A 17,760-nucleotide genomic window follows, 5' to 3' on the forward strand; every position below is an offset into this window, starting at 1 on the left:
GTGTCAGCTTCAAACCTTCCACGCCACTGCTCCCCGGGATTCTGTCCTCTCCAAACGCACCCCAGGGGCTCTCAGTGCATCCCAGTCAGCACTCCCTTCTTTTTTTGTTGTTTTCAAGACAGGGTTTCACTCCTGTCGCCCAGGCTGAAGTGCAGTGGTGCGATCTCGGCTCACTGCCACCTCTGCCTCCCGGGTTCAACAGATTCTCCTGCCTCAGCCTCCCAAGTGGCTGGGATTACAGGCGCCTGACACCACGCCTGGCTAATTTTTGTATTTTTAGTAGAGACGGGGTTTCACCATGTTGGCCAGGCTGGTCTGGAACTCCTGACCTCAAGTGATCCATCCGCCTCAGCTTCCCAAACTGCTGGGATTACAGGCATGAGCCACCGTGCCCAGCCAGCACCGACTTCTTACAAAAACACCTAATTAGGCTTCCTTTAAATCCCAACATTAACCTCAGACAAGGGATACACTCGACTCCCATAGTTTCAAAAATAATCAATGTGATTGCCTGTAGTGAAGACCTTACAATAAAGTGTGTGTCCAAATATGCGAGTGCTAGGGTCAGGCCAAGGCGTGGTGGCTCACGCCTGTAATCCCAGCATTTTGGGAGGCTGAGGCAGGTGGATCTCCTGAGGTCAGGAGTTCGAGACCAGCCTAACCAACATAGTGAAACACCATCTCTACTAAAAATACAAAAAATGTAGCTGGGCGTGGTGGTGGGCTCCTGTAATCCCAGCTACTAGGGAGGCTGAGGCAGGAAAATCGCTTGAACCCGGAAGGCGAAGGTTGCAGTGAACTGAGATTGCGTCATTGCACTCCAACCTGGACAACAAGAAACTCCGTTTCAAAAAAAGAAAGAAAGAAAGAAAAAGAAAAATCCTGTCTCTACTAAAATTACAAAACATTAGCTGGGTGTGGTGGTGCATGCCTATAAGCCCAGGTACTCAGGAGGCTGAGGCACGAGAATCGCTTGAATCCAGGAATCAGAGGTTGCAGTGAGCTGAGATCTCACCACTGCACTCCAGCTTGGGCAATAGGCAAGACTGTGTCTCAAAAAAAAAAAAAAAAAACTGGCCAGGCACAGTGGCTCACGCCTATAATCTCAGCACTTTGGGAGGCCAAGACGAGTGGCTCACCTGAGGTCAGGAGTTCGAGACCAGCCTGACCAACATGGTGAAACCCCATCCCTTCTAAAAATACAAAAAATTAGCCAGGCATGGTGGCAGGCGCCTGTAGTCCCAGCTACTTGGGAGACTGAGGCAGGAGGATCACTTGAACCCGGGAGGCAGAGGTTGCAGTGAGCTGTGATCACACCACTGCACACCAGCCTGGACGACAGAGTGACACTTGGTATCAAAACAAAAAAAGGAAAGGAGAGAAGGTGCTAAGGTCAGCGGTCCAAGAAGGCCCAGGAGAGCCACCAGGTGCTCCCACCTGTACACAAGTATGACAGTCCCACCTACAGGTCACTTTTAACGCGACCACCAGCATGACTTTCAACAAAGTGAGCTTCCGAAATGTTGAACTTGGCCAGGCACCGTGGGTCATGCCTGTAATTCCGGCACTCTGGGAGACTGAGGCAGGAGGATTGCTTGAATCCAGGAGTTAGAGACCAGCCTGGGCAACATAGGGAGATCCCATCTGTAAAAAAAAAATTTAAGTAGCTGGGCACAGTGGTACTTGTCTATGGTCCCAGCTACTCAGGAGGCTGGGGTGGGAGGATCACTTGAGCCTGGATGTGAAGGCTATAGTTAGCTATGATTGCACCACTGCACTCCAGCCTGGGCAACAGAGCAAGACCCTGTCTCAAAAAAATAAATTAAAAGTTTTTAAAATAAAGTGTTGAGCTCTTAGCACACTGAACAAAACTAAAATCTCCCAGCTGGGCCCAGTGGCTTCCACCCATACGCCCAGCCACCCATATGGTCCCAGCTACTCAGGAGGTCAAGGCAGGAGGATTGCTTGGGCTCAGGAGTTCGAGGCTGCAATGATGTATGATCGCAGCAGTGCACTCCAGCCTGGGTGACAGAGTGAGACCTTGTCTCAAAAATGACAAGAAAAAGAAAGGAAGGGCTGGGTGCGGTGGCTCATGCCTGTAATCCCAGCACTTTGGGAGGCTGAGGCAGGCGGATCACGAAGTCAGGAGATCGAGACCATCCTGGCTAACATGGTGAAACCCCGTCTCTACTAAAAATACAAAAAAAAAAAAATATTAGCCAGACATGGTGGTGGGCGCCTGTAGTCCCAGCGACTCAGGAGGCTGAGACAGGAGAATGGCGTGAACCCGGAAGGCGGGGCTTGCAGTGAGCCGAGATTGCACCACTGCACTCCAGCCTGGGTGACAGAACGAGACTTCGTCTCAAAAAACAAAAAAAAAAAAAAAGAAGAAGAAAGGAAAAAAAAGAAAAGGGAAGGAAGGGCCAGGTGCAGTGGCTCACGCCTGTAATCCCAGCACTTTGAGAGGCTGAGGTGGGTGGATCACGAGGTCAGGAGTTCAAGACCAGCCTGGCTAATATGGTGAAACCCCGTCTCTACTAAAAATACAAAAATTAGCTGGGTGAGGTGGCATGCATCTGTAGTCCCAGCTGCTCAGGAGGCTGAGGCAGAAGAATCGCTAGAACCCGGGAGGTGGATGTTGCAGTGAGCCAAGATTGCACCACTGCACTCCAGCCTGAGCGACAGAGTGAGACTCCATCTCAAACAAAAAAAAAAAAAGAAAGAAAGAAAAAAAGAAAAAGGAAGGGAGGGAGGGAGGGAGGGACGGACGGACGGACGGATGGAAAGGGAAGGGAAGAAAAGAAAGAAGGAAAGAAAACAATGGAAGGAAATAAGAAAAGGAAGGAAGGAAGGAAGGAAGGAAGCAAGGAAGGAAGGAAGGAAGGAGAAAAAAGAAGCCAGGCATGGTGGCTCACTCCTGTAATCCCAGCACTTTGGGAGGCAGAGACGGGCGGATCACTTGAGGTCAGGGGTTCGAGACCAGCCTAGCCAACATGGTGAAACCCCGTCTCTACTAAAAATAGAAAAATTAGCTGGGCATGGTGACAGGCACCTGTAATCCCAGCTATTTGGTAGGCTGAGACAGAAGAATCGTTTGAACTCGGGAGGTGGAGGTTGCAGTGAACCGAGATCATGCCACTGCACTCCAGCCTGAGCAACAGAGTGACACTCTGAAAAAAAAAAAAAAAAAAAAGCCAGGCGCTGTGGCTCACACCTGTAATCCCAGCTCTCAGGGCAGCAGAGGTGGGAGGATAGCTTGAGCCCAGGAGTTTGAGACCTGCCTGGGTGATATAGTGAGACCCCGTTCTCCACAAAAAGGAAAAGAAAGAAGAGAGAGAGAAAGACAGAAAGAAAGAAAGAAAGAGAGAGAGAGAGAGAGAGAGAGAGAGAGAGAGAGAGAGAAAGAAACAAAGAAAGAAAGAAAGAGGAAGGCAGGCAGGGAGGGAGGAAGGAAGAAGGAAGAAAAGAAGGAAGGAAAAGGAAGGAGGGAGGGAAAGAGAGAAAGAAAGAAAGGAAGGAGAAAAAGAAAGACAGACAGACAAGAAAGAAAGAAAGGAAAGAAAGGAAAGGAAAGAAAAAGAAAGAAAAGAAAGAAAGAAAAGAAAAGAAAGAAAGAAAAAAAGATGGAGGGAGAGAGAGAGGAAGGAAGGCAGGGAGGGAGGAAGGAAGGAAGGAAGGAAGGAAGGAAGGAAGGAAAAGGAAGGAGGGAAGGAGAGAAAGAGAAAGAAAGAGAAAGAAAAGAGAAAAAGAAAGAGGAAGGGAGGGAAAGAAAGGAGGGAGGGAAAGAAAGAGAAAGAAAGAAAGATGGAGGGAGAGATGGAGAAAGGAAGAGAGAGATGGAGGGAGAAAGGGAGAAAGGAAGGAAGGGAGGGAGTGAGAAAGGAAGGGAGGGAGAGAGGGTGAGAAAGGAAGGGAGGGAGGGAGGGAGGGTGAGAAAGAAAGGAAGGGAGGGAGGGAGGGAGTAAGGGAGGGAGGGAGGGAGGAAGTGAGGGAGGGAGGGAGAGAGGAAAGAAGGGAGGGAGGGAGGGAGGGAATTCATGCTGACTACTCAGGCCAGGAGCAGTGTGAGGGGTTGAAGCCCTGACTACCCCTGCATTCCATTCTCTGTCTCTGCTGCAGCCACACCTCCTTACCTTTCCCCAGACAGTTAACCCCGCCTGGTGCACCCTTTCTCCCAGCTATTTATCAAAACCCTTTTCAGGCCAGGCACAGTGGCTCACACCTGTAATCCCAGCATATTGGAAGGCCAAGGTGGGAGGATCACTTGAGCCCAGGAGTTAGACATCAGCCTGAGCAACAGAGCAAGACCCTGTCTCTATGAAATATTTAAAACTTAGCCAGGCGTGGCTGGGCGCGGTGGCTCACGCCTGTAATCCCAGCACTTTGGGAGGCCGAGGTGGGTGGATCACGAGGTAAGGAGATCAAGACCCTCCTGGCTAATACGGTGAAACCCTGTCTCTACTAAAAATACAAAAAATTGGCTGCTGTGGTGGCGGGCGCCTGTAGTCCCAGCTCCTCAGGAGGCTGAGGCAGGAGAATGGTGTGAACCCGGGAGCTTGCAGTGAGCCGAAACCGCACCACTGTGCTCCAGCCTGGGCGACAGAGCAAGACTCCGTCTCAAAAAAAAAAAAAAATTAGCCAGACACGGTGGCATGTGCCTGTAGTCTCAGCTACGCCGGAGGCTGAGACAGGAGGATCACTTGAGCCCAGGTCAAGGCTGCAGTGAGCCATGACTTTGCCACTGCACTCCAGCTTGGGAGACAAAGTGAGACCCTCTCTCAAAAATCAAACCAAAACAAAACAAAAAATTCCTTCTCAGCACCAGCCCAGCCTCCTGTGCGTGTTTTTTTGTTTTGTTTTTTGTTTTTTGTTTTGAGACCAAGTCTCGCTCTGTTTGCCCAGGTTGGAGTGCAGTGGTGCAATCTCAGTTCACTGCAACCTCTGCCTCGAGGGATCAAGCGAGTCCTCCTGCCTCAGCCTCCTGAGGAGCTGGGATTACAGGCACGCACCACCACACTTGGCTAATTTTTTGTATTTTTATTATGTTGGCCAGGCTGGCCTCGAACTCCTGACCTCAGGTGATCCACCTGCCTCAGCCTCCCAAAGTGCTGGGATTCCAGGCGTGAGCCACCGCGCCCGGCCAAGAACCTGTCCTTTGCTGTTGAATAGACCCAGGTTCAAATCCCACACCCTTGGAAACAATACCTGCATCTTTAGTCCAGTGTCCTTAGGGAAGCTGCTATACTTCTCCAGCCTCCGTTTCCCTCCGAGCCTGCCCCACACTGAGATGATGTGATGATGGCTGGCAATATCAATGATCTACATCCCCCAAACCAGCATAGGTGCTCTGTGAGTGTTCATTCTCTTTCTTTCTTTCCTTCCTTCCTTCCTTCTTCCTTTCCTCTCCTCTCCTCTCCTCTCCTCCCCTCCCCTCTCCCTTCCTTCCTTCCTCCCTCCCTCCCTCCCTCTCCTTCCTCTCTCTTTCTTTCTTTCTCACTCTCTTTCTTTTTCTCTCTTTCTTTCTTTCAGATGGAGTTTCAGGCACGATCTGGGCTCACCGCAACCTCTGCCTCCCGGGTTCTAGCGATTTGTTCTGCTTCAGCCTCCTGAGTTGCTGGGATTACAGACGTGCACCACCACGCCAGGCTAATTTTTGTATTTTTAGTAGAGACAGGGTTTCACCATGTTGGTCAGGCTGGTCTCAAACTCCCGACCTTAGATGATCTGCCCGCCTCGGCCTCCCAAAGCGCTGGGATTACAGGTGTGAACCACCACGCCCGGCCGTGTTAATTCTTTCAAACGCCCTTCAGCCTGGGTCTATCCTCATAACCACTCAGGCTTGGAGAGGGGCACCAGCCTCCCATCCCACCTTGTTCCCCCAAAGCAGTTCATCCTCTCATCAACCCTGGGAAGTGGAGCTGCCTCTCCCTGTTTACAGATGAGACAATGGAGACTCACAGCAGCAGCTGTTTGCCCAGGCAGGATCAGAACCCAGATCTACCCCCATGCCAAAGGCTGGGCTTATTTAATGCCCATGGCGTCCCTCAACAACCCCCACCTCTAGCTGTCAGTGTGTCCAGAATCTGACCATGCACCTCCACCTCCCCGACCCCGCTCAAGAACATTCCGTGGCTCCCCAGTACCCCCAGGAGAGACTGGCTCCACTTCTGCCTTACAGTGGCCCATGTGGACACTTCTGCTTGAGCCCTGCCTGTATCCCTGGAATCCACTGGCAAACACAGTCCACCTTAAAGACTTCAATCCTGGCCGGGCGTGTGGCTCACGCTTGTAATCCCAGCACTTTGGGAGGCCGAGGCGGGCGGATCACGAGGTCAGGAGATCGAGACTACCCTGGCCAACACGGTGAAACCCCATCTGTACTAAAAATACTAAAAATTAGCCAGGCGCGGTGGCGGGCGCCTGTAGTCCCAGATACTTGGGAGGCTGAGGCAGGAGAATGGCATGAACCTGGGAGGCGGAGCTTGCAGTGAGCCAAGATTGCGCCACTGCACTCCAGCCTGGACGACAGAGCGAGACTCCTTCTCAAAAAACAAACAAACAAAAAGACTTCAATCCCTGACTGGGAACGGTGGCTCACGCCTGTAATCCCAGCAGGTAGGAAGGTCGCTTGAGCTCAGGAGTTCAAGACCAGCCTGAGCCACATGGTGAAACCCCGTCTTTACCAAAACTACAAAAAATTAGCTGGGCTTAGTGGTGTGTGCCTGTAGTCCCAGCTACTCAGGAGACTGAGGTGGGAGGATTGCTTGAGCCCCAGAGGCAGAGGTAGCAGTGAGCCATTATCTCACCACCGCACTCCATCCAGCAACATAGTAAGACCCCATCTCAATAAAACAAAAATACTTCATTCCCAGCTTCGTTTGCCCTGGGGGGGTTTGCTCTCAATCTGGGTTTCTTTCTTTACCTTTGTCCCTTGTTCATTTGACAGAGAAAAGACTCAGCCCCAGTCTCTGCCTCCAGCAGTTCCTGGCCTGGGGATGGAGGGCTTTTAGGAGAAGAGACGTCTTATCTGACCATGAGTTCACCAAATGGGATAGTTCCAAGTTGCCATCACTCCTATCTGTCAGACTACTCCTTTGCAGAGATGTACTGAATAGAGATAGAGTGAGCCTGAGAAAGCCACGATGTTTAAGGCACCAGATAAATTCAGTCGGGCTAAAAGGAGAGCAACCAGGGCAGGCTTCCTGGAAGAGGAGTTTTTTGGAGAGCACGTGCCTCAGTCTCCTCCACGGGGCCTAAAGAAAGTGTCGTCTGGGTCAGGCGAGGTGGCTCATGCCTGAAATTCCAGCACTTTAGGAGACTGAGGTGGGAGGATCACTTGAGGCCAGAAGTTAAAGACCAGCCTGAGCAACATAGCAAGATCCCATCAATACAACAAAATTTAAATATTAGTTGGGCATGGTGACACACACCTGTGGTCCCAGCTACTCAGGAGGCTGAGGTGAGAGGATCTCTTGAGCCCAGGAGGTCAGGGCTACAGTGAGCTATGATCCCGCCACTGCACTCCAGCCTGGGTGACAGAACAAGACTGACTCAAAAAAAAGAAAAAAGAAAAAGAAAAACAGAGAGGAAGTGAAATGAGAAAGTGGGAATCTGGGAAGGTGCTGGCACTACTGAGGGGCAAGGTGAAGGGACACAGAGGAGAAGGCCGTGGCAGGGGCAGCAGGGAGGCAGGGCTGGGAGTAGAGGGTGGAGCTGAGGAACAAAGTCACACACAGGCACAGAGGGCAGAGGTCACAGGACATGGTGGCCTGGAGGAGCTCAAAGGGACCAGCTGGGATGTGTGACCACAAGAGAAGAGGAGAGGTGGGAGGGGGAGAAGGAAGGAGGCCACATAGCAGCAGTGGGTCAAATGCCACAGAGAAGTCAGGGACTGGCCCGGGCCTGGGGAGGGGATGGGGGATGTGAAAGGGAGAGGCTGGGAGGCTGGCAGGAAGTGAGAACCATGATGTGCCCACTTCCCACCAAGTTGCCCGGGTGTCCCTGCTCTGCTCCTGCAGTCTGCCCTGCTCCTGTGCCCTGCCCGCCAAGCCTGGCATCCTTCATGGGAAGTGAGGGGCACTAGGTGGGGTGACGAATGGGCAAAGAGACCAAAGGAGAGGGCTGAGGGGCTGGGTGTGGTAGCTCACGCCTATAATCCCACCACTTTGGGAGACTGAGACAGATAATCCATTGAGTCCCGGAGTTCAAGACCAGCCGGGGCAACATAGCAAGACCCCATCTCTACAAAAAATACAAAAATTATCCAGGCATGGTGGTGCACATCTGTAGTCCCAGCTACCCGGGAGCCTGTGGTGCGATGGGAGAATTGCTTGAGCCCAGGAGGTAGAGGCTGCACAGAGCTATGATCGAACCACTGCACTCCAGCCTGGGCGACAGAGTGAGACCCTGTCTCAAAACATTTTTGTTGTTTGTTTGGTTTTTTGTTTTGTTTTTGTTTTTGTTTTTTTTTGAGACAGAGTCATCCAGGCTGGAGTGTAGTGGCAAAATATCAGCTCACTGCAACCTCTGCATCCTGGGCTCACGTGATCCTCCCACCTCAGCCTCCAGAGTAGCCAGGATCACAGACACATGTCACCACTCTTGTCTAATTTTTCTATTTTTTGTAGAGATGGGGTCTCGCTATGTTGCCCAGGCTAGTCTTGAACTCCTGGCCTCAAGCAGTCCTCCCATCTCGGCCTCCCAAAGTACTGGGATTACAGGTTGAGCCATTGCGTCTGGCCCCACTGATCTTTTACTGTCCTCATAGTTTTGCCTTTTCCAGAATATCCTATAGTTGGAATCAGACAGTATATAGCCTTTTCAGATTGCCCTTTTTTTTTTTTTGAGACAGAGTTTAGCTCTTGTTGCCCAGGCTAGAGTGCAATGGCGTGATCTCGGCTCACTACAACCTCCGTCTCCCAGGTTCAAGCGATTCTCCTGCCTCAGCCTCCCGGGTAGCTGGTATTACAGGCATGCACCACCACACCTGGCTAATTTTGTATTTTTAGTAGAGATGGGGTTTCACCGTGTTAGCCAGGGTGGTCTCAAACTCCTGACCTTGGATTCACCCGGCTCGGCCTCCCAAAGTGCTGAGATTACAGACGTGAGCCACCACGTCCGGCCTTTTCTTTTAATAGAGACAGGGCCTTGCTATGTTGCCCAGGCTGGTCTCGAACTCCTGGCCTCAAGTGATCCTCCTGCCTCAACCTCCCAAAGTGCTGGGATTATAGGCATGAGCCATTGCACCTGGCGAAAAAAAATTAATTTAAAAAAAAGAGAGAGAGAGAGAGAGAGAGAAAGAAAGAGGCCGGGTGCGGTGGCTCACGCCTGTAATCCCAGCACTTTGGGAGCCTGAGGTGGGTGGATCACTTGAGGTCAGGAGTTCCAGACCAGCCTGGCCAACATAGTGAAACCCTGTCTCTATCAAAAATATTAAAAATTAACTGGGTGTGGTGGTGGGCACCTGTAATCCCAGCTACTCAGGAGGCTGAGGCAGGAGAATCGCTTGAACCCGAGAGGTGGAGATTGCAGTGAGCCGAGATTGCGCCCCTGCACTCCAGCCTGAACGACAGAGTAAGACTCTGTCTCAAAATAAATTAATTAAAATTAAAAATAAAAAAAAAATAAAGAGGGCTGACGGCTGGATCTGAGGCGGTGCAACTTCTGTCTGGGGCAGGGGGCCTGGCTTGGTTCCTGCCAGCCTGTCCTGGAGATGGGGAAGGACGAATGGAGGTGGAGCTGGGGAGGTGGAGCTGGGGAGGTGGGACAGAACCCGGAAGTTGATGGCATCGGTGAGCCAGGTGCCGCATCCCTGTGCAAGGGCTCACCCCGAACCCCTTCTCACCCCCTAGGGCAGCAAGGAGCGCTTCCACTGGCAGAGCCACAACGTGAAGCAGAGCGGCGTGGACGACATGGTGCTCCTTCCCCAGATCACCGAAGACGCCATTGCCGCCAACCTCCGGAAGCGTTTCATGGACGACTACATCTTCGTACCCTGGGCCGAGGATGGAGGCGGGCAGGCAGGGAAGGAATGAATGAATGGGCCATGGATAGAGAGGAGGGTGATGGAGCAGAGGGACGGATGGGCCGGGAGAGCACCAGGCGGTGAGACGGGGGACAGACAGAGTGACAGCACAGCTCTGGTTGGGGGCAGCTGTGGCTGCCACTGCTCCCTCTGTCCTGGAGAAGCTCAGCCCCAGCGTGTTCCATTTCCCCCATTCCACATCCAACCCTGTTTTTTTTCTTTTTTTTTTTTGAGATGGAGCCTTGCTCTGTCGCCCAGGCTGGAGTGCAGTGGCACAATCTCAGCTCACTGCAACCTCTGCCTCCCTGATTCAAACGATTCTCCTGCCTCAGCCTCCCAAGTAGCTGGGATTACAGGCATGAGCCACTATGCCTGGCTAATTTTTTTGTGTGTTTTGTGTTTTGTTTTTGAGACTGAGTGGCTCTTGTTGCCCAGGCTAGCATGCAATGGCACAATCTCAGCTCACTGCAACCTCTGCCTCCCAGGTTCAAGTGATTCTCCTCTCTCAGCCTCCCAAGTAGCCAGGATCACAGGCACACATCACCATGCTCGGCTAATTTTTTGTATTTTTAGTGGAGACAAGGTTTCACCATGTTGGCCAAGTTCGTCTTGAACTCCTGACCTCAAGTGATCTGCCTGCCTCGGCCTCCCTAAGTGCTGGGATTACAGGCATGAGCCACCTCACCCGGCCAGCCCTGTTTTTTCCAAGAGACTCGAGGTGCATCCAATATCTCCATCTCTTCCACCTCCAAGCAATGCAGTTCTGGGAAGCCCTGGGTGGGGACAGGATGAGGGGACAGGGAGGACAAAACCTACCAGTACACTGCACGACCCTTAACCATCCCTCAGACCTACATCGGCTCTGTGCTCATCTCCGTAAACCCCTTCAAGCAGATGCCCTACTTCACCGACCGTGAGATCGACCTCTACCAGGGCGCGGTGAAGCTGGGGCTGGGTGGGAGGCAGAGGTTGGCGCTGGGTGGGAGGCACAGCCCCGAGACCTCTAGCCCCCAGCCCTGGGCTGAGACCTGACCTCCCCCACCAGGCCCAGTATGAGAATCCCCCGCACATCTACGCCCTCACGGACAACATGTACCGGAACATGCTTATCGACTGTGAGAACCAGTGTGTCATCATTAGGTATGGACGGGGCTGGGGCGCCACAGACCCTGCTGCCCAGGCCCCCACTGAAACATCATCACCGCCCCCAGGGAGGTTTGCCTGAAACTCCCAATCTGAACACAGCCCTGCTGTCCCTCTCTGCCCTCACCCTGTTTTATTTTCTTTGTCACCATCTGACTCACAATGTATTTTATTGATTCATTCTGCTATTGTCTGTCTGTCCCCTCTAAACGTCACCTCAGGCCAGGTGTGGTGGCTCATGCTTGTAATCCTGGCACTTTGGGAGGCCAAGGCAAGAGGATCTCTTGAGGCCAGGAGTTCAAGACCAGCCTGGGCAACATGGCAACACCCTGTCTCTATAAAAATAAAATAATTAGCCAGGCACTGTGGTGCATGCCTGTAGTCCCCAGCTACTCAGGAGGCTGAGGAGGGAGGATTGCTTGAGCCCAGGAGTTCCAGGCAGGAACAGGGGGCTATGATCACACCACTGCACTCCAGCCTGGGCAACAGAATGAGACCCCATCTCAGTCAATCCATCTATACCAGCTCTATGAGAGCAGAGAGAGAGAGAGAGAGAGAGAGAGAGAGAGAGAGAGAGAGAGAGAGAGAGAGAGTGTGTGTGTGTGTGTGTGTGTGTGTGTCAGAGTCTCAGTCTGTCACCCAGGCCGGAGTGCAGTGGTGCAACCTCAGCTCACTGCAACGTCCGCCTCCCAGGTTCAAGCAATTCTCCTGCCTCAGCCTCCTGAGTGGCTGGCTGGGATTACAGGCGCCTACCACCATGTCCGGCTAATTTTTGTATTTTAACAGAGACTGGGTTTCACCATGTTGGCCAGGCTGGTCTCAAACTTTTGACCTCAAGTGATTCTCCCTCCTCAGGCCCCCAAAGTGCTGGGATTATAGGATTATATGAGCCACCATGCCCAGCTGAAAGCAGAGATTTTATCTGTCTTGTTCATTATGGCATCCCCAGTACCCGGAATACTGGCAGGCACACAGTAGGTGCTTAATGAATAAATAGTCAGGCACTAAAAAGGGCTCTTCCCCCCAACCCCATCCACTGATCATTTATGCCTCCATTCATCCCCAGTGGAGAGAGTGGAGCTGGGAAGACAGTGGCAGCTAAATACATCATGGGCTACATCTCCAAGGTGTCTGGCGGAGGCGAGAAGGTCCAGGTGAGACGAGAAAAACAGAAGGATAAGCTGGGTCGCCCTCACCTGCATGGTAGTGCAGCCCCACTCATCTGCACTCCTGCCGCAGTCTGACTTCTTCCCACCCGACCTGCCTCTGCCCCCAGCATGTCAAAGATATCATCCTGCAGTCCAACCCGCTGCTCGAGGCTTTCGGCAACGCCAAGACTGTGCGCAACAATAATTCCAGCCGCTTTGTGAGTCTCTGCAGCTCTGCTTGGAGAAGCTGCTCCATCCGTGCTGACCTTTCTACACACACAACCACACATACACACATCTGCATTGCCAGGACAAGAGCCCATTGGAAACCCAGCAGGAAATACCTGCTCCTGAATGGGAGACTCACTTCCTGCTCATGGCCCATTTCAAAAGGGAGTCCCCCATTGGCAGAACTGTGGAGGCCATGACACCCCTGTGTAACATTCTTAAATGCTCCCTGGCTGCAGCCATACTACATTGTTCCCATTCACATTTCAGGTCCAATTTAGTCCCTCATTTATTCCTTCTTTTGACAATAGTTCTGGGACTCGTTCTTTGTGTGGGTGCTGTGCTGGGCCCAGTGGAAGACAGGATAGGTAAACAGATCTGAATTCAGGGTCTGATTCTGTCATTGTGAGCTGTGTAGCCTGGGGGAAAAAAATCGATGTAACTTCCTGAGTTTCCTTTGTTTGCTCATCCATAAAATGGGGACGATGTTAATATCCATCTCATAGACTTTAGTATTACACCTGCACATGCACATGGTTTACTAAATTCCATACCCTTGGACTGGGTACGCGGGGGCTCACGCCTGAAATCCCCGTACTTTGGGAGGCTGGGACAGGTGGATCACTTGAGGTCTGGAGTTCAAGACCAGCCTGGCCAACATGATGAAACCCCGTCTCTACCAAAACTACAAAAATTAGCTGGGCGTGGTGGCGGGCACCTGTAGTCCCAGCTACTCAGGAGGCTGAGGCAGGAGAATCACTTGAACCCAGGAAGTGGATGTTGCAGGGAGCCGAGATAGCGCCACTGCACCCCAGCCTGGGCAACAGAGTGAGACTCTGTCCCCCAAAAAAAAAGGAAGACGGGAAGAGAGGCAAGGCTCATAAGACCCATCCCTAATTCTTCCCCGACCTGCACCCCAGGATGCTGGGGTGCTGACATGGTTCTCTCGAATTCAGGGCAAGTACTTTGAGATCCAGTTCAGCCGAGGTGGGGAGCCGGATGGGGGCAAGATCTCCAACTTCTTGCTGGAGAAGTCCCGCGTGGTCATGCAGAATGAAAATGAGAGGAACTTCCACATCTACTACCAGGTGCAGGGAAGAGGCTGGGGGAGAGTGAGCCCCACCTGGAGCCCAGCAGGGTGGACAATGGGAAAGTACACGCCTGGGAGGGCATGGCAGGGCAGATGGGGGGATCACAGGGGCTGAGCCAGGCAAGCACCAGATGCATGAACATTGCACACCCTCCAGCTGCTGGAAGGGGCCTCCCAGGAGCAAAGGCAGAACCTGGGCCTCATGACACCAGACTACTATTACTACCTCAACCAATCAGACACCTACCAGGTGGACGGCACCGACGACAGAAGCGACTTTGGTGAGACTCTGGTGAGCACTGGCCTCCACTCCAGTCCCCAGCCAGGCAGACCTCAGTCCCAGAAACTCCGCTGAGTTACAAATTAGGAAAACGAAGTCCAGCCCAGGCACGGTGGCTCACACCTGTAATCCTAGCACTTTGGGAGGCCGAGGCAGGCAGATTACTTAAAGTCAGGAGTTTGAGACCGGCCTGGCCAATGTGGTTAAACCCCGTCTCTACTTAAAATACAAAAATTAGCCGCGCATGATGGTGCGTGACTGTAATCCCAGCTACTGGGGAGGCAGAGGCAGGAGAATTGCTTGAAACCAGGAGGCAGAAGTTGCAGTGAGCCGACATCACAACACTGCACTCCAGCCTGAGCAACAGAGTGAGACTCCATCTCAAAAACCAAAAAAAGACCAGGTGCGGTGGCTCATGCCTGTAATCCCAGCACTTTGGGAGGCCAAGGCAGGTGGATTACCTGAGGTCAGGAGTTCGAGACCAGCCTGGCCAACATAGTGAAACCCCATCTCTACTAAGAATACAAAAATTAGCCAGGTGTGATGGCATGTACCTGTAATCCCAGCTACTCAGGCGGCTGAGGCAGAAGAATCGCTTAAACCCAGGAGGTGGAGGTTGCAGTGAGCCAAGATAGCGCCACTGCACTCCCACCTGGGTGAAAGAGTGAGACTCTTTAAAAAATAAAATAGGAAACCAAAGCCTAGGCCAGACATGGTGCTCACACCTGTAATCCCAGGTACTCGGGAGGCTGAGGCAGGAAAATTGCTTGAATCCGGGATGAGGAGGTTGCAGTGACCCAAGATCACGCCACTGCACTCCAGCCTGGGCAACAGAGGGAGACTCTGTCTCAAAAATAAAAAATATAATAAAAAACAAAGACCAGAGAGGTGTAGGCACTTGCCCAAGGTCACGCAGCAAGTGATTGAAAGGGGTAGGACGGGGACCCAAGGGTGCTCACTCCCTGAGTCCGTGCTGTGGCCCCTCAAGCCTGCCCCGGAGGCAGGTTGGAGGCCGGGATTCGCGGCACAGTTTCTGCTCCCGTTGCACCCACAGAGCGCCATGCAGGTCATTGGGATCCCGCCCAGCATCCAGCAGCTGGTCCTGCAGCTGGTGGCGGGGATCTTGCACCTAGGGAACATCAGTTTCTGTGAAGACGGGAATTATGCCCGAGTGGAGAGTGTGGACCGTGAGTGTGGGTGTCAGGGAGGGCGGGATGGAGGCCTGTGGGTGTGTGAACTGCGTCCTCCCAGCTCCGCCCCCAGGAAGCTGAGAGCCCACGAGGACAATGTCGGTGTCACTGGCAAGATGGGGATAATAGGAGGCCCGTGCATGAGGCACAAGAGCCCAACCAACTGTCCCGTTTTTGCCCTGACCTTTGCCCCGGTAGTCCTGGCCTTTCCCGCCTACCTGCTGGGCATTGACAGTGGGCGACTGCAGGAGAAGCTGACCAGCCGCAAGATGGACAGCCGCTGGGGCGGGCGCAGCGAGTCCATCGATGTGACCCTCAACGTGGAGCAGGCAGCCTACACCCGCGACGCCCTGGCCAAGGGGCTCTATGCCCGCCTCTTCGACTTCCTTGTGGAGGCGAGTGGGGCTGGGGCTGGAAGGCAGAGTGGGTGCTCTGGGGTCACAAACATGGAGGCCGAGTGCAGTGGCTCACGCCTACGATCCCAATGCTTTGGGTGGCCGAGGTGGGAGCATCGTTTGAGGCCGGAAGTTCGAGACTAGCCTGGGTGGCTGGGCGCGGTGGCGCACGCCTGTAATCCCAGCACTTTGGGAGGCTGAGGTGGGCGGATCTCCTGAGGTCGGGAGTTTGAGACCAGCCTGACCAACATGGAGAAATCCCGTCTCTACTAAAAATACAAAATTAGCCAGGTGTGGTGGCGCATGCCTGTAATCCCAGCTACTCCGGAGGCTGAGGCAGGAGAATTGCTTGAACCCGGGAGGTGGAGGTTGCCGTGAGCCGAGACCGTGCCATTGCACTCCAGCCTAGGCAACAAGAGCAAAACTCTAAAAAAAAAAAAAAAGAGAGAGAAAAAGACTAGCCTGGGCAACATAGCAAGACCCCATCTCTACAGAAATTTCCAATTAGGTTGGGTGTGGTGGTGTGCATTTGTGGTTCCAGCTACTCAGGAGGCTGAGGTTGGGGGATCATTTGAACCCAGGAGGTCAGGGCTGCAGTGAGCTATGATTGTACTGTTGCACTCCAGGCTGGGTGACAGAGCAAGACTCTGGCTCTAAGAAAAACCACTTTTGGCCAGATGTAGTGGCTCATGCCTATAATCCCAGCACTTTGGGAGGCTGAGGCAGGTGGATCACTTGAGGTCTGGAGTTCAAGACCAGCCTGGCCAACATGGTGAAACCCCGTCTCTACTAAAAATTACCCAGGAGTTGTGGCACATGCCTTTAATCCCAGCTACTTGGGAGGCTGAGGCAGGAGAATCACTTGAACCTGGGAGGTGGAAGTTGCAGTGAGCTGAGATCATGCCATTGCACTCCAGCCTGGGCAACAGAGCGAGACTCTGTCTCAAAATAAATAAATAAATAAAATAAAATAAAATAAAAACTTTTTTAATGTATGGAGTCAGCCTGGGCAACAGGGAGAAACCGTTTCTCTACAAAAATACAAAAATTAGCCGGGCACGGTGGCTGGTGCCTATAATGCCGGCTATTCAGGAGGCTGAGGTGGAAGAATCCCTGACCCCAGGAAGTTGAGGCTGTAGTGAGCCATGATCAAGCCACTGCACTCCAGTCTGGGAAACAGACTGAGACATTATCTCAAAATAAAAAATAAAAATAAATAAAGTATAAAATGTATGGCTGGGCACAGTGGTTCATGCCTGTAATCCCAGCACTTTGGGAGGTCAACGTGGGCAGATCACCCAAGGTCAGGAGTTTGAGATCAGCCCTGGCCAACATGGCAAAACCCCGTCTCTGCTAAAAATATGAGAATTAGCCAGGTGTGGTGACGCATGCCTGTAATCCCAGCTACTTGGGAGGCTGAGGCAGAAGAATCTCTTGAATCCTGGAGGCAGAGGTTGCAGTGAGCCAAGATTGTGCCACTGGCTTTCCAGCCTGGGCAACAGAGTGAGACTCCACCTCAAAAAAAAAAAGAAAAGAAAAAGCCCCATAAAGTAGTTGCTATTATCAACCCATTTTAAAGATAAGAACATAGAGGTGCAGAGAGGTTCAGGGCAGAGTCAGCTCCGGAGCCACAGACCCTGATGCACTGACACTTGGGTTTCTCCTCTGAGTGACTGACTGGGGAGTGGGGAGACTATACACAGAGCCAGGAAGGGCAGAGCTAAAGAGGGCTGGAGGGAAACTGGCATGAGGGGACATCACCCATGAAGTTGGCTAGGCGTGTGTCTAAGGAGTGGTGGGCGGGGGCTTCAGATCTGACCGATGCCCACTGACCTCCTGTCTCCACTCACACCGCAGGCCATCAACCGTGCTATGCAAAAACCCCAGGAAGAGTACAGCATCGGTGTGCTGGACATTTACGGCTTCGAGATCTTCCAGGTATGGCCCCCTGCCTCCAGCCCACATCCTGTCCTCCCTGGGGCAGCCTGGGGTGGCCATAAGAACTTCTAGCACCAGGACATTGAGGGATGGACCCTTTTCCTCCTTCTGCAGAAAAATGGTTTCGAGCAGTTTTGCATCAACTTCGTCAATGAGAAGCTGCAGCAAATCTTTATTGAACTCACCCTGAAGGCCGAGCAGGTGGGCAGCCAAGCGGCCAGGGATGGAGGATCCTGGGGTGGGGGTGGGGTGGAAGGACCATGAGGATCCCTTAGCAACTAGGGGACACCTCAGCCCTCCCCACCACGTTCCCACCTCTCTGTG

The 17,760-nt window shown here is 52.6% G+C and overlaps 1 protein-coding gene across 1 annotated transcript in view; it reads left to right on the plus strand.

The window, feature by feature from the left end:
- The window catches only part of MYO1F (myosin IF), a 58,338-nt gene that overhangs the window by 11,747 nt on the left and 28,831 nt on the right, over positions 1-17,760 (plus strand). Inside the window, exons 2-12 of the mRNA XM_037992497.2 lie at positions 9,852-9,989; positions 10,874-10,963; positions 11,070-11,164; positions 12,234-12,321; positions 12,444-12,533; positions 13,500-13,631; positions 13,791-13,925; positions 14,968-15,100; positions 15,302-15,498; positions 17,356-17,436; positions 17,551-17,637. Coding sequence (XP_037848425.1) covers positions 9,852-9,989; positions 10,874-10,963; positions 11,070-11,164; positions 12,234-12,321; positions 12,444-12,533; positions 13,500-13,631; positions 13,791-13,925; positions 14,968-15,100; positions 15,302-15,498; positions 17,356-17,436; positions 17,551-17,637 — 1,266 coding nt within the window. The remainder of the gene's footprint in view (positions 1-9,851; positions 9,990-10,873; positions 10,964-11,069; positions 11,165-12,233; positions 12,322-12,443; positions 12,534-13,499; positions 13,632-13,790; positions 13,926-14,967; positions 15,101-15,301; positions 15,499-17,355; positions 17,437-17,550; positions 17,638-17,760) is intronic.

This window comes from Chlorocebus sabaeus, chromosome 6, assembly GCF_047675955.1.
Source record: "Chlorocebus sabaeus isolate Y175 chromosome 6, mChlSab1.0.hap1, whole genome shotgun sequence".
Lineage (NCBI taxonomy): Eukaryota > Metazoa > Chordata > Mammalia > Primates > Cercopithecidae > Chlorocebus > Chlorocebus sabaeus.